Below are 13,961 nucleotides of genomic sequence, written 5' to 3'. Positions count from 1 at the left end.
TTGTTGTTTGTACTGAAAACAGAGCTGCAGAGAGGTATCTAACTAAAGTGAATGAGATATGAGGAGCTGTAAGTGAGGCCAAACCCTTGAGCAAATACAACATTTAAAATGTTGAGTAAGCTAAATTAGGCACCATTCATATGTTGCTTTGCTCTGCCCTGCTTTGGTATAATGACAGGAGCCCTATCTTCACAGTGATGAAATTATCCTGAAACACTTCTGCACTGGGTTATGTGCTGCTCTTGTGAGCCAGCTATTTCAGTATTGATTACAAGAATGTTATTTAGCCAGCTGTAATAAAGATAGATACTGACTTTATGAGCTGTGTGAAAAGTAATTTCTGTTTCAAGATTTTTCAGTCATTTCTCATGTTATAGTTGTCTTTTTGATACTACTAACTTCATACTAATTTGTCCACCTTCAGTCCTATCTATGTACCCCAACTCCAGATGAAGTGTTTTCTCTGCTGAAGGTGCTACATATATGTATGTCAGGAGTTTTAGATATCTAGTCTAAATTTAAAATAAAATGCTGCATTTTTTGTATTACTTGAAAAAGTTCAAAATGTAAACTTGTGAGTTGTGTAAAAGGCATCCAGTAGAGACTGGTTAAAAAAGTTGAATATCCTTGCCTCAAGCTATTTACCCATGAAGTGTGAGTAGCAAGGTGATGTACACTTACTTAAGTATTTGACAAATGCTGGTGGTAAGCAAGCCCCACATTATGCTGTCAGGGTCAAAACAAAAAATTCTTCAGTGAATTACCAGAAATAATGTTCAAGTCATATACAAAGTGATGTGATTTAAGATTTCTTCTTGATTTATAAACAAACCAACCAACCTAAGGGAGTTCCTGCAAACTAATATCAAAGACTGCAAATTTTCACTTGAAAACATTTTTGCCATAAAACGTGTTTGCCTTTTAAAATAATTTCTGTATTAATTTTTTGAATATGAATGAGGTTTATGTTATGAACATCTGAGACAGCATATGTAACAAAATGTTCCTCCTGAAATGCACATAGCTTAGAAGAACTGCTGCTGTTCTGAGTTGGAGGCAAGATTGCTACTTTTGTTAGACATGTTATAAGATGTCAAGGATTTTTGGTATCTATTTTGCATGTTTACCTGAATTCTGAATCCTGTTTTTTATTGGACAGGCTGATTTCACTCAGGAGGCATGTAAATGTTGCCTTGTGACATAATGAGAGCCTTAGGGAAGCTATAATTTTTAATTATTCTTTTTGACATTCTTGCACATCCAATTTCAATGGAATTCGATGAAAGCTACTTTCATATTTGGTTACCAGACTCTTGCAAGCAGACTTTTGGGAGTCACTTCAATATTTGTCCAAAAAAGCTTTTCTATGAGCAGCTTTCTCAAACTTTGTGAATACACAGTATGTGGTTTCAAGCAGAGTCTGTCAGAAGTCTCTAACTACTGATGGTTCATGCCATAGCTCTTCCTGCATGAAGATAATTTGTCCCTTTCTTTTCTTCTTTCCTTGCCTCTTGCCAGGAATGGTAAAGCCAAAGGTGAAATTCATTCTCTTGGCAGCTTAAATTTTGGCTTTCTAGCCCTTGAAATAAGATTGTATGTGTATATAGTACTTAATAGAAGCCTCACGAGTATTTTGTTTTGTGTGTTGCCAAAACAGCTTTGGTCACAAAGGCACTCCAATAATTTTATTAGACACAAAAGAGAATTTTGTTGGAAAATCTATTTTCACTGCCAGGGGAGTGATGAGTTTTCTCAAGGGTATTTCAGAATAAGAGTTCTCCTACTCTACTGTTAGTGATCAAATTTGGTATACTTAAAATATATCTGCAGTACTACACATGGCTTGTATTACTGAGTGAGTGGTGTGAAACATAAGCTGTTAGTAATTTGTGCTGTGTATTTGCTCTCCTTCAGATTCTAGGTATTAGCCTTTGCAACAAGTCCCAAATGTTAACTAGCTGAGTACAATCTATTGCTGTTCTTCTTTAAAAACATTAATTTTAAGACTAGCTTTTATCCTGCTGTTTGACCTAGAGCTTGAAGTTGTAGTATATCTGCCATTATGTGGATTAATCATATGTCCTTAATTTTGTTGCTGGGGTTCCAAGTGTCTTATTTTTTGTTGTATTAATGTTGCCTTGATTGTGGAGTGCTCAGTTGCCCATTTAAGGATGTATTCGTACAGTCTTCAATCCACAAGTGATCTGTGTTGATTGGACTGTGACTTGTGGTCCGTCAGTGTTATGTTATCCATTCCCATTGCAGTGGAGTTGAAAATAGAAGTATATGACAATCCATCTGTCATTTCAAGTTGATTTATTAGTAATTCTCTCCTTTCTGAAGAATTCTGAATTTCATTTAATTCCTGACTTACTTGGATTTTTGTTCAGAAATTTCTCTTCCAAAAATCTAAGAATTCAAAAACACAAGTATTTTCTTCACTATTTTCCTTCTCTTCCAAGATATCTCTAGACTTCTGAATTAACCATTTATCTTCAGCCCCATACAATATTAATCTGAGGCACTTCTGGCATGTGTGAGTCAGCATTCCATCTGGTGATAGCTTCAGTGATGGAAAGACAGAGGGTGCACAGGACACTAGACATGGATATGCCTTGCTTGAGGGCCAGTAGATGATCAGAAGACTACCAACAGAAAACAGATTTGCTTCTAACCAAATACGTCTTTGGTAGTTGCAGCTAAACCAGTTTAACATCTCCATTCTGGCTTTTTCAGGTTTTTACTCTTAGGGAACTGCATGCAGGCCTGAGCACCCTAGGTGCCACCCTGTTGGTCTGTCTGAAATTTTAGTAACTCATGAGCAGTGTATTTTCTCTAAGTTCTTTTTGAGCTGTTCTGAAAACATTTAAAAAAATGTTTATGCTTAAACTGCTACAGTTTCTTAGCACTCTACCTTTTAACTCCCCATCCTTTTTTTTGGTCACCATTTTCGTTTCCTCCTAAGGTCAATCCTGAGAAGAAAGTGGCATGTTAACCTAATTCAGCAAGGCATTCTCTTGTGCTTGAAGTAGATTTCCTGTTAATTTTTCTGTTGGATTGAATGCATTCAGACAAGTGTTTCTTGTACCTGAGTCAATAAAGTCATTTACCAAGGGCATCTCTAGGTTTGGAGTAGTTTTGCTTCGGAAAGGTGGCATGGTCTCCTGCCTTTTTCATGGTAATTTTATTTAGCTGTAGTGTTTTCAGTGATGTAAGGGATCTGAAAAACATATTAATGTGAATGGTAGTTTTGGAGTTAAAATGCTTATTTGTAAAAGTCCGAAGGAATGTGTCACAAGGCATGAAATGTGGTACTGTGTGGAAGGTGAACTGTTAAAATTTAATAGTTTCATTCTATTAATTGCCATTCGTGCTTATACTTGACAACTTCTCAGTCTTGTAAGTCACAGATGACAATTTTAATGTATAAAACAGAGTGGTCCAAATTTATTAAAGGGATTTCTTTCCTTTTAGGTTTGGTATTCACCCTGTGGCTGGCCGTATGCCTGGTCAGCTGAATGTACTGCTAGCAGAGGCTGGTGTTCCCTATGACATTGTGCTGGAAATGGATGAAATCAATGAAGACTTCCCAGGTTAGCACGTGAGCCATAAGTTTCTAGTACATTGGATGATTTATTTGATTCTGGTTTTGCACTGCACGGGGACTTTTAACAATAGAAAGTCAAGAAGTCAAGCCATTCGGTTTCTCTTTGTAGAGGACTAGAGGTCTTCTTTGGTGAGAGGAGGTGGGGGAGATAATTTTCTTTAATTGCTTGTAGCTGTGAAGTAAATGGCAAATGCTGTATCTTAAAATTATATCTGCTACTGCCCAGTCTCCATGGGAAAATTATTTTTAATTATTTAGTTCAGGTATTGTAGATGACTTGACCCCGTCGTGTACTGCAAACCTGTACAGCATTGTACTGGCAACTTCTTGCTTTCTTACATCTTTATTTAAAAGGCAGAAAGTTGCTGGTAAAACGTTTTTCAGAAGAATACTCAAAAGAAAAGACAGGCATAAAAAAAATTTGAAAATGATGATGCTATGTGTGTATTCAACCACATTTAAATATCAAAAGGATTGAAATTTTGTGTGGCAGGGTGGTATAATGAGTTCCTTGAAACTGGGCTGTAGATGTGTGTGGTTTGTTGGAATTAGCTGGCAGCACGTTTGAACTCTCACATATAATTTGCCTGAGAAGTTTGTAAAGTACTTGTGTGCATGATTAACCATTAGGGGTTCTTCTGCCTAGAATGTGCATCAGCCTCATGTTCCAATTTCAGATTATTCAGTGTTATTTTCTTTGTCTTGCTGCAGAAACTGACTTGGTCCTTGTAATTGGTGCAAATGATACAGTTAATTCAGCAGCTCAGGAAGATCCAAACTCTATTATAGCTGGAATGCCGGTTCTTGAGGTCTGGAAGTCCAAACAGGTGAGATTAACAGAGTTGAGTTATCACTTACCTTTTAGCAAGCTTTTAAAAACATGGTTTATAGGATTAGCTAACAAGATTCTTCCACTATTCTGGTTTCCACAAAAAGCTTTTCTCCAAATTGCCCAACAAAATGGTCAATGCTTTTTGAGTGTGACACACTGTTTATGATTTTATAATCATCATGAAGTACTTTAGTGAGACTAATGACAACTGCAATAGAAAAGATCAATTAGTGTGCTTCTACTAGAAGGTGATTGGAATAAATGGTGGTCTGCTTGCATCTGTAGCCCTGAAACATTTCTGTTGTTAAGTTTATTAAAGTTAAGACAATTTTAATATTGAGGTGGAAATACAAGAATAAATAATATGTTTGAACAAAGTTAAAAATAATAATTGAAAAACAACAAATATCCCATCCCCCCACAAACCAAGCAAAACCCCAAAACAATGAATGGCTGAGTCAACTAGAGCTCTTAGACTGTCCAAGCTGAACCAACAGTTTAGTTACCTTAGCAGTTTTACTCTGATCTAAAGTACATATACTTGTGTTTCCTTGGTGCGAAATCTTTGATACCTTCTGAACGCAGTCATGGCCTCAGTTGTTCTGTGGGCATACCTGTTCAAGTACTGAGTTGCAGGCATGTACGTTTATCAGCACTATGTGTAGCTATATATTGCAATTTGAGAAATAAACACTGACACAGTTAAGGTAAAGCTTCTCAGTTTCTCTGCTGAAGGTGCCATGTTTAACTAATTTGATACCTAGTAACTAAAACTGTCTGTAATTTTTTTGTGTCCCATGTGTGAAGTAATACAGATCAGTAGTAAAGAGACTGTTGCACCAACTATTTATATGAACACTTACCTGAATTTTGTTTCTATCAGGGAATTGAATGCTTTAAAATTAAAGTTCAAAACCCTTGAATGTTATGGTCATCAGTAGACATCTTGCTTTGACTTTATTATGTGGAATAAAGTAAATGCATGTGTAATATCCACATTCTCTTAATCTGAGCTATAATATTGCTTTTAACAGCAAAATGTTTCTGAAATTGGGCTGGATATAAATTCATCTTCTATATTATTTAAAATACAGTTTCATAGCTGTGAGCACTCTGTTTTGGTCAGAGGTTTGTCTTCCTTTATTTGTGGAGGTTGGTTTTGTGTTGCCTTTGTTTGAGAAAGGGTGGTAGCTGTGCTTTGCTGTTTCAAACATGAACTCTTTATGTGCAGGTCATTGTAATGAAGAGATCTCTGGGAGTTGGTTATGCAGCGGTGGACAATCCCATCTTCTACAAGCCAAATACTGCCATGTTGTTGGGAGATGCTAAGAAGACCTGTGATGCCCTGCAGGCCAAAGTCAGGGAATCGTACCAAAGCTAAATACTGATTTATATTCTGCTCATATTTCTGACTACAGTTTTGTCACAGAGGCCACAGAAAATGTGAGGTGAAAGAATCTCTCACTGTCATAAGGCAGCTGGCTTTTGGAGAAGACTGCATTGACTCCTAGGAGATGTAGTTCGGTCAGGGGATATAAACTTTTATATAAAAATGGGCAGATTAGCCCTTCAAACTAAATCTCCAATGAGACAATGCATAAAAGAACGAAAATGTTCTTTTTAAGGTCAACATTGTGCTGTTACAAAAAGGAACTAGTAACTTATGGCCATCTTTAAGTAGTTACTGACTTCCTCCTCCTTACTACCTGTACTTCTGTCATGGAAAGTCACCAAAAAATACTGTGCCAAAACTGTATTCAGTCTTATCATCAAAGCTGTTTTTTGGCTAGTATGGACAATGCAACTGTTGATTTCATCAAAACTTAAAAATAAATTTCAAACAGATGCAAGCGGAAGCAAATCCTTGCATGTCCCTTCAAGCTCGGGACATTATCTGACATAGATGCTTACATGACTTGAGTTCTAAGCATAATGTTCTTTTCCTTTTGGGGATTGTATGGATGCTGTGAATCAGGAACATTTTAGGAAAGTTCCTTTTCTTTAAAATACAGTTCCAGTTTTTAATGGTGCACACTTATGTTAAATGAAACACAGGATATCAGGCACTTGCCAAATAATCTTCAAGTCTGACAAGGAAATGAACATTTCCTTGCACTGCTTCCCTATTTTAAGCAGCTGCTAAATTCTCTGTTTTGTCTAGTCATTGCCTTGTAAAGTGTCTGAGAAAAAATGTGGTCCAGTTCTGCACAGGCAGAACATCTTGCATACCTGATCTGTTCACAGAATTTGGACCACAGTGTTTCAGTTTTTCACTTAGACTTTGATAGTAGAGATGCTTAGTGATGCTTTCTGAATTAATATTCTTGTGATGCTGAAAAAACCACATTTGAACTCTCCCTCTCTATTCTGCTTCTGTGAGATCCCACTGGATTACATCTTCAGCTCTGGGACCCCCAGCAAAAGAAAGATGTTGACCTGTCCAGAGGAGGCCTCTAAACTGACCACAGGGCCTGAACATCTCTCCTATGGGCACAGGCTGAGAGAGCTGAGACTGCTCAGCTGGAAGAAAAGACTTCAGTAAAACCTTATAGCACCTTCCAGTACCTACAAGAGGCCCCTAAGAGAGTGGGAGAAGGACTTTTCACATGGGCAGGCAGTGACAGGACAAAGGGGAATGGCTTCAAACAAGCGGAGGAGAGGTTAGATTAGACACTAAGAAATTCTTTGCTGTGAGGCACTGGAACAGGTTGCCCTTAGAATTTGTGGATTTCCCATCCCTTTAATTGCACATGACCAGGCTGTATGGGGCTCAGAGCAACCTGGTCTAGTGGAAGGTTCCAATTGGACCTGGATGGTCTTTAAGGTCACTTACAAACCATTCTGTGCTTCTATATTTAAGATGTTGGAGTTCATTGAAATTTTTCTAATTAAATAAGCTTTGTCTGGACAGCACAGAAACATACTAAACTTAAAATCCAATGTTTTGATTATATTACTTTTCATTAATCTAATTAAAAGCACTGTTTAATTTCCATAATAAGTCACAGAATCACAGAATGATTAGGTTGGAAGAGACCTTCAGGATCATCGAGTCAACCTGTGCCCTAATATCTCAACTAGACCATGGCACCAAGTGCCACATCCAGTCTGTTTTTAAACACATCCATGGATGGTGACTTCACCATTTCTCCGGGCAGACCATTCCAGTGCTTTATTATTCTTTCCACAAAGAGCTTTTTCTAATATTCAACCTCTGTTTCCCTTGGCGTGGCTTAAGACTGTGTCCTCTCATGTTGTCAGTTGCTGCCTGGTGAAAGAGACCAGGCAGTTGTGGAGAGTGATAAGGTCACCCCTGAGTCTCCTTTTCTCCAGGCTAAACACCCCCAGCTCTCTCAGTCATTCCTCACAGGGTTTGTGTTCCAAGCCCCTCACCAGCCTTGTTGCCTCTTCTGGACATGCTCAAGTGGTTCAATGTCCTTTCTAAACTGAGGGGACAGAACTGGACACAGCACTCAAGGTGTGCCTCACCAGTGCTGAGTACAGGGGCAGAATGATCTCCCTGTTCCTGCTGACCACACTATTGCTGATCCAGGCCAGGGGCCATTGGCCTTTTTGGCCACAAGGGCACACCCTGACTCATGTTCAGTCAGCTGTTGACCAGCACCCCAGGTCCCTTTCTGCCTGGCACTGTCCAGCCACACCATCCCCAGCCTGTAACACTACAGGGGGTTATTGTGGCTAAAGTGCAGGACTCAGCACTTGGACTTGCTAAACTTCATCCTATTGGACACTGCCCGGGCGTCCAACCAGTCCAGGTCTCTGCAGAGCCCTCCTCTCTTCCTGTAGATCAGCACATGTTCCCAGGTTAGTGTCATCTGCAAATTTACTAATCAAGGTCCATTAAAATTAAATTGTGACATAGATTGCTATTTTGTTTTTATTCTATCACGTATACTGGAGTGAAATTTGAATAACTGTCTAATAACATGGATTTTTCATCTCTCTGTAGTGGTGTAGCAAGTGTCCATGGTTTCAAAGGCAAAAGAGAAATCACTCCCCTTGTGTAAGAAAGCATTCATTACTAGACAAATGTGCTGGTTTGAAAGCAAGCCAGTGGGAGATCTTAAGTCAGAATTACAATTTAATAGGAAAATGAAAATAAAATGTTGTAGTATTAAAAACACTGACAGTCAGAATACAACCTGACACGCTGTCAGTCAGGGAGTTGGTAGCAGTCAGATGAAATGGTGGCTCCTCTTGCAGTGACCGATGTGGTTCTGTTGAAGCAGTGATTCTGTAGAGAGGTGTAGTTTTTTTTCTGGAGGTCTAGTGGTGGTGTAGAAGGATTTGGTTTTCTTCTGGGAATTTAGTGGGAAAAGCCTGCCTGTGGTCTTCTAAATCTTAGATTCTACTTAGGTAGGAAAAGCTTGGCTCCTCCTCCTGGGTGGAGCACCTCACAATGGGATGAAGTAATTTTAAGAATCATGCAGAGAGACTCAATGGCTAATTAACAGAAGATATTTTTCTGGAGGGGAGGATGGGTTGTGGAAGAGATAAAGAACACTGTCTTACCTGGTTTTAACAGATGGTTATAAAATATGTATTTTTGTTTTTATCTTGCATTGCAACCTAAGACATTATCAACCCCTGTCCTGGTTTGAAAGGACAGGTGTCTGCCAGTAAGGGCAGAAGTTTCCCTCTGGAATAGAGACTTTGGTTCCACTCCCCCCTAAGTATTATAATTGTTTGAATCAAGGACTCTGAAGCAGAGATAAGGGGGTGGGAATAACAGCTCTTTTACTAATATATCTAACTGTACAAGCAGAAAACAACAACAGTTGTTAAAATTGCTAACAGAACAGAATAGATAACTCGGTGTCAGTCCCTTTAGATGCAAGCACGCTGTCTCTGTGCTTAGTCCACAGTCCGGATCTGCCGAGGGCAGACGGGAACGGAGGCAGGAGGGGGGAGGGGCGGCAGTGGCCACGCCGGTCTCGGTGGGAACGGGCTGGAGCGGCGGCTCCTCACTCACCGTGTGTGTCCGGGGGATCAGCTGTGTCCGCAGAGGCAGGAGGCTGGAACGGGGCAGATGCAGGGCAGGTGGTCGCAGAGGGTCTGGCTCTCCTGTGCTCTGGCTGCGTGGGCTGAAGATCCAGGCGTCCTCCTCCCAGCTCGCCGGAAACCCGAGTGCCCTCCCGGAAGCCTCAGAGGCCCCTCCGGGGCCGTTCCCACCCACCCCTTTTGTCTGGACTCATCAGAGACCCTGGGTGTAGCCCGGCCAGTTCCATTGGCATGATAATGGGAAAAATTCTTTCAATTGACACAGTAATAGAAAAACATTCAACCCCCAACATTATCTACCCCGGATTTTTTCCATGCCAACATGCTACATTATATTGAAACTTTTAAATTATATACATACATGTAGTTACAGGCACAGTATTATAGATAGTTTACTCTAGAACAATGTTTCCTTGGGGTATTCATCGGGTCTCTCTATCCTTTTGCATCACCCACCAAGTGCAACCTGGTTTTTGAGCGAAAACCACCCCATGAACAGGATTATCTTTGCTGGAAGCTGAGTTTACCCAGACAGTTTTTCCTAACATGCCTCTCAGGTGTACCACTAGAACCTTATTTCTATTTGGTGCTTCCAAGGGTTCTGATTGGGCAGGGCGTGCTCAGTTAGTGGAACTTCAGGTATTTACTAACCAGGTGGCCTTTGGTAGATTGATTTCTCAGTTCTTGAAGGTCTCCCCACCAAGTGCCTTTAAGGTGGTTTTAAGCAGACCATTGCACTGTTTGACTTTTTCAGCCGCTGGTGCATGGTAGGGAATATGGTACACCCACTCGATGCCATGTTCTTTAGTCCAGGTGTTTATAAGGCTATTTTGAAATGAGTCTCATTGTCTGACTTAATTCTTTTAGGGGTACCATGCCTTTAGAGGACTTGCTTTTCCAGGCCTAGGATGGTGTTCTGAGCAGTGGTGTGGGGCACAGGGTAGGTCTTTAACTATCTGGTGGTGGCTTCCACCATGGTCAGCACGTAGCGCTTGCCCTGGTGGGTCTGAGGCAGTGTGATATAATCAATCTGCCAGGCCTCTCCATACTTATATTTGGACCATCGCCCCCCATACCAGAGGGGCTTCACCCGCTTGGCTTGTTTGATGGCAGCGCACGTGTCACAGTCATGAATAACCTGAGAGATGCTGTTCATGTTACCCCTCGGTTTCGTGCTTACTTATAGGTGGCGTCTCTGCCCTGATGGTCTGAGGCATTGTGGGCCCATCGAGCCAGGAACACTTTTTTCTTGTGTTTCTAATTTAAGTCTATCTTTGAGACCTTTATTTGTGCAGCCTGATCTACCTGCTTGTTGTGCCTGTGTTTTTCATTAGCTTGACTCTTGGGAACATGGGCATCCACATGACGGACTTTCACGGGGAGCTTCTCTACCCGAGTGGCAATGTCTTTCCACTCATCAGCAGCCCAGATTGGTTTTCGTCTACGTTGCCAGTTAGCCTTTTTCCACCTTTCCAGCCAACCCCACAGAGCATTGGCTACCATCCACGAATCAGTGTAAAGGTAGAGCTTTGGCCATTTCTCTCTCTCAGCAATGTCCAAGGCCAGCTGAACAGCTTTGAGTTCAGCAAGTTGACTCGATCCACCTTCTCCTTCGGTAGCTTGTGCAACCTGTCGTGTGGGGCTCCATACGGCAGCTTTCCACTTCCGGTTCATCCCCACAATGCGGCAGGAACCGTCGGTGAAAAGGGCGTAGCATGTTTCATCTGCTGGCAGCTGGTTGTACGGTGGAACTTCTTCAGCCCGGGTCACTTGCTTCTGCTCCTCTTCATCAGCGAGACCAAAATCTTCACCTTCTGGCCAGTTCGTAATTATCTCTAAAATCCCAGGGCGATTCAGGTTACCAATACGGGCGCGCTGTGTGATGAGGGCAATCCACTTGCTCCATGTGGCGTCGGTGGCATGGTGGGTAGAGGGAACCATTCCTTTGAACATCCACCCCAGCACTGGCAATCGGGGTGCCAGGAGAAGCTGTGCTTCTGTGCCAATTACTTCTGAGGCAGCTTGAACTCCCTCATAGGCAGCTAAGACTTCGTTTTTTGTGGGAGTGTAATTGGCTTTAGACCCTTTGTAGCTTTTGCTTTAGAATTTCAGGGGTTGGCCTCGGGTCTTACCAGGCACCTTCTGCCAAAGGCTCTAGGACAGACCATGGTTTCCAGTTGCGGAGTAGAGTATATTTTTTACCTCTGGTCTTGTTCTGACTGGACTAAGGGCCACTGCATGAGCGATTTTCTGTTTGATCTGGGCAAAGGCTTACTGTTGTTTGGGGCTTTAGTGGAAATTGTTCTTCTTGCGAGTGACCTGGTAGAGAGGGCTTACAATTTGGCTGTACTTAGGGACGTGCATTCTCCAAAAGCCAATAGCACTCAGAAAAGCTTGTGTTTCCTTCTTGCTTGTTGGTGGAGACATTACAGTGATCTTATTGATGACTTCAGTGGGGATTTGGCACCATCCATCCTGCCACTTCACTTCCAGGAACTGGATTTCTCGGGCAGGTCTTTTGACTTTGCTCTTTTTAATGGCGAAACTGGCTCCCAGCAAAATTTGGATGATCTTCTCTCCTTTCTCAAATACCTCCATTGCTGTGTTCCCCCACACAATGATGTCATCGATGTACTGCAAATGTTCTGGAGCCTCACCCTTCTCCAGTGCAGCCTGGATCAGTCCGTGGCAGATGGTGGGGCTGTGCTTCCACCCCTGGGGCAGTTGGTTCCAGGTGTACTGCATGCCCCTCCAGGTGAAAGCAAACTGAGGCCTGCATTCTGCTTCCAAAGGAATGGAGAAGAATGCATTTGCTATGTCAATGGTGGCATACCACCTTGCTGCCTTGGACTCCAGCTCGTACTGGAGTTCCAGCATGTCTGGCACGGCAGCGCTCAGCGGTGGAGTCACTTCATTCAATGCCCGATAGTCCACAGTCAGTCTCCATTCTTCATCAGATTTCTGCACAGGCCAGATAGGACTGTTGAAGGGTGAGTGGCTCTTGCTGACCAGCCCTTGGCTCTCTAGATCACGAATCATTTTGTGGATAGGGATTACAGCATTTTGATTTGTCCAGTACTGCCGGCGGTGCACTGTCATGGTGGCAATTGGTATCTGTTGCTCTGTCACTTTCAGGAGTCCTACTGCAGAGGGGTTTTTTGACAGTTTAGGCAAGGTGTTTAACTGCTTAATGCTTTCTGTCACTACAGCAGCTATTCTAAAAGCCCACTTGAACTACTTTGGGTCTTTGTAGTAGCCGTTCCTGAGGAAGTCTATGCCTAGAATGCACGGTGCCCCTGGGCCAGTTACAATTGGATGTTTCTGCCACCCCTTCCCTGTCAGGCTAATCTCAGCTTCCAGCAAAGTGAATTCTTGTGATTCCTCCGTCACTCCAACAATGGAAACAGGTACCTTCCCCACATGTTTTGATGGTATTAGGGTGCATTGTGAACCAGTATCAACTAGCACTTTATGTTTCTGTGTCTTTGATGTGCCAGGCCATTGCACTCACACTATCCAATAAATCCTGTCATTCCATGCCTCTCCCTGGCTAGAGGCAGGGCCCCTCTAGCCCTGGTTATTATTTTTTTCCTGGGCATACATAGTGGAGGTTCTTTCTAGGGGATCTGACCGAACATCCTCCTTGCTGTAATACCCTGCACTTTGCTTGTGGGAGGTTGAGGCTACCTTCATTTTAGTGCGGCTCCCTCGGTTAGCATTTCCCTCCCTGAGCTGACGCACCTGTGCTGCCAGGACAGAAGTGGGTTTCCCATTCCATTTTCCCCTGTCTTCTTCATGGTCTTGCAGGAAAAACCACAGGTCAGCTTGTGAGGTGTACCCTCTCTCCCTAGCTGGGGGACGTGAAGCTCTGACTTGGGGGCCTGTGACTCGTACTGGTGCTACGCTGATTTTCCTCACCTCCTCAATTCTCTCCATCATCTCCTCCCTCATATCCCTTGTCCTATCTTCGACCTGTTGGAGGTCCCTGGCCACGGCAGAGACATTGGCCTGCATTGGGCCATTTATCATGCTCTAAAAATTTTTGAGTTTGTTGGCAACAGAACACACTGTCTTTGGATGGTTATCAGCATTAATCATTGCTATGTAGGTGGTATATTGAGATGGACCCAAGGTTGCCAAGTTCCATAACATCTGCCCTGTGCACTTGACCTTGTCAGGGTCATTGTTATGCTGTCCATTTCTCCCAAAGAGTACTTCTAATACTGCTGTCTCTCTCAGCTGCTGGATCCCTTCCTTAAGGGTCTTCCAGCGTATCCTACGGTGGTGCTCCTGCATTTTTTCTTTATGTACAAACTTCTCTCACATACTCATTAAAAGCCGGTCCCAGAGGGAAAGGAGGCCTTGCTCCCTTACGAATATCTGGTCCTCACCTGAATCCTGGGCCAAGGATCCCAAATTCCTGGCCTCAGTCCCATCCCGTTGTACACCTGTTCCCGTAAGGTCCCAGGCCCGGAGTAACCAAGTTGTAAAAGGCTCACG

At 42.4% G+C, this 13,961-nt stretch overlaps 1 protein-coding gene across 5 annotated transcripts in view; it reads left to right on the top strand.

Moving 5' to 3' along the window:
* The window catches only part of NNT (nicotinamide nucleotide transhydrogenase), a 41,148-nt gene extending 34,859 nt beyond the window's left edge, over positions 1–6,289 (top strand). For all 5 annotated transcript variants that reach the window (XM_079330685.1, XM_079330686.1, XM_079330687.1 and 2 more), the window contains 3 exons: positions 3,475–3,593; positions 4,319–4,434; positions 5,671–6,289. In XM_079330685.1, coding sequence (XP_079186811.1) covers positions 3,475–3,593; positions 4,319–4,434; positions 5,671–5,820 — 385 coding nt within the window. In that variant the 3' untranslated portion in view covers positions 5,821–6,289. The remainder of the gene's footprint in view (positions 1–3,474; positions 3,594–4,318; positions 4,435–5,670) is intronic.
* Positions 6,290–13,961: the final 7,672 nt, after the last annotated feature.

Source organism: Erithacus rubecula (genome assembly GCF_903797595.1).
Source record: "Erithacus rubecula genome assembly, chromosome: Z".
In the NCBI taxonomy this organism is placed as follows: domain Eukaryota; kingdom Metazoa; phylum Chordata; class Aves; order Passeriformes; family Muscicapidae; genus Erithacus; species Erithacus rubecula.
This window is presented reverse-complemented; position numbering and strand designations above follow the sequence as displayed.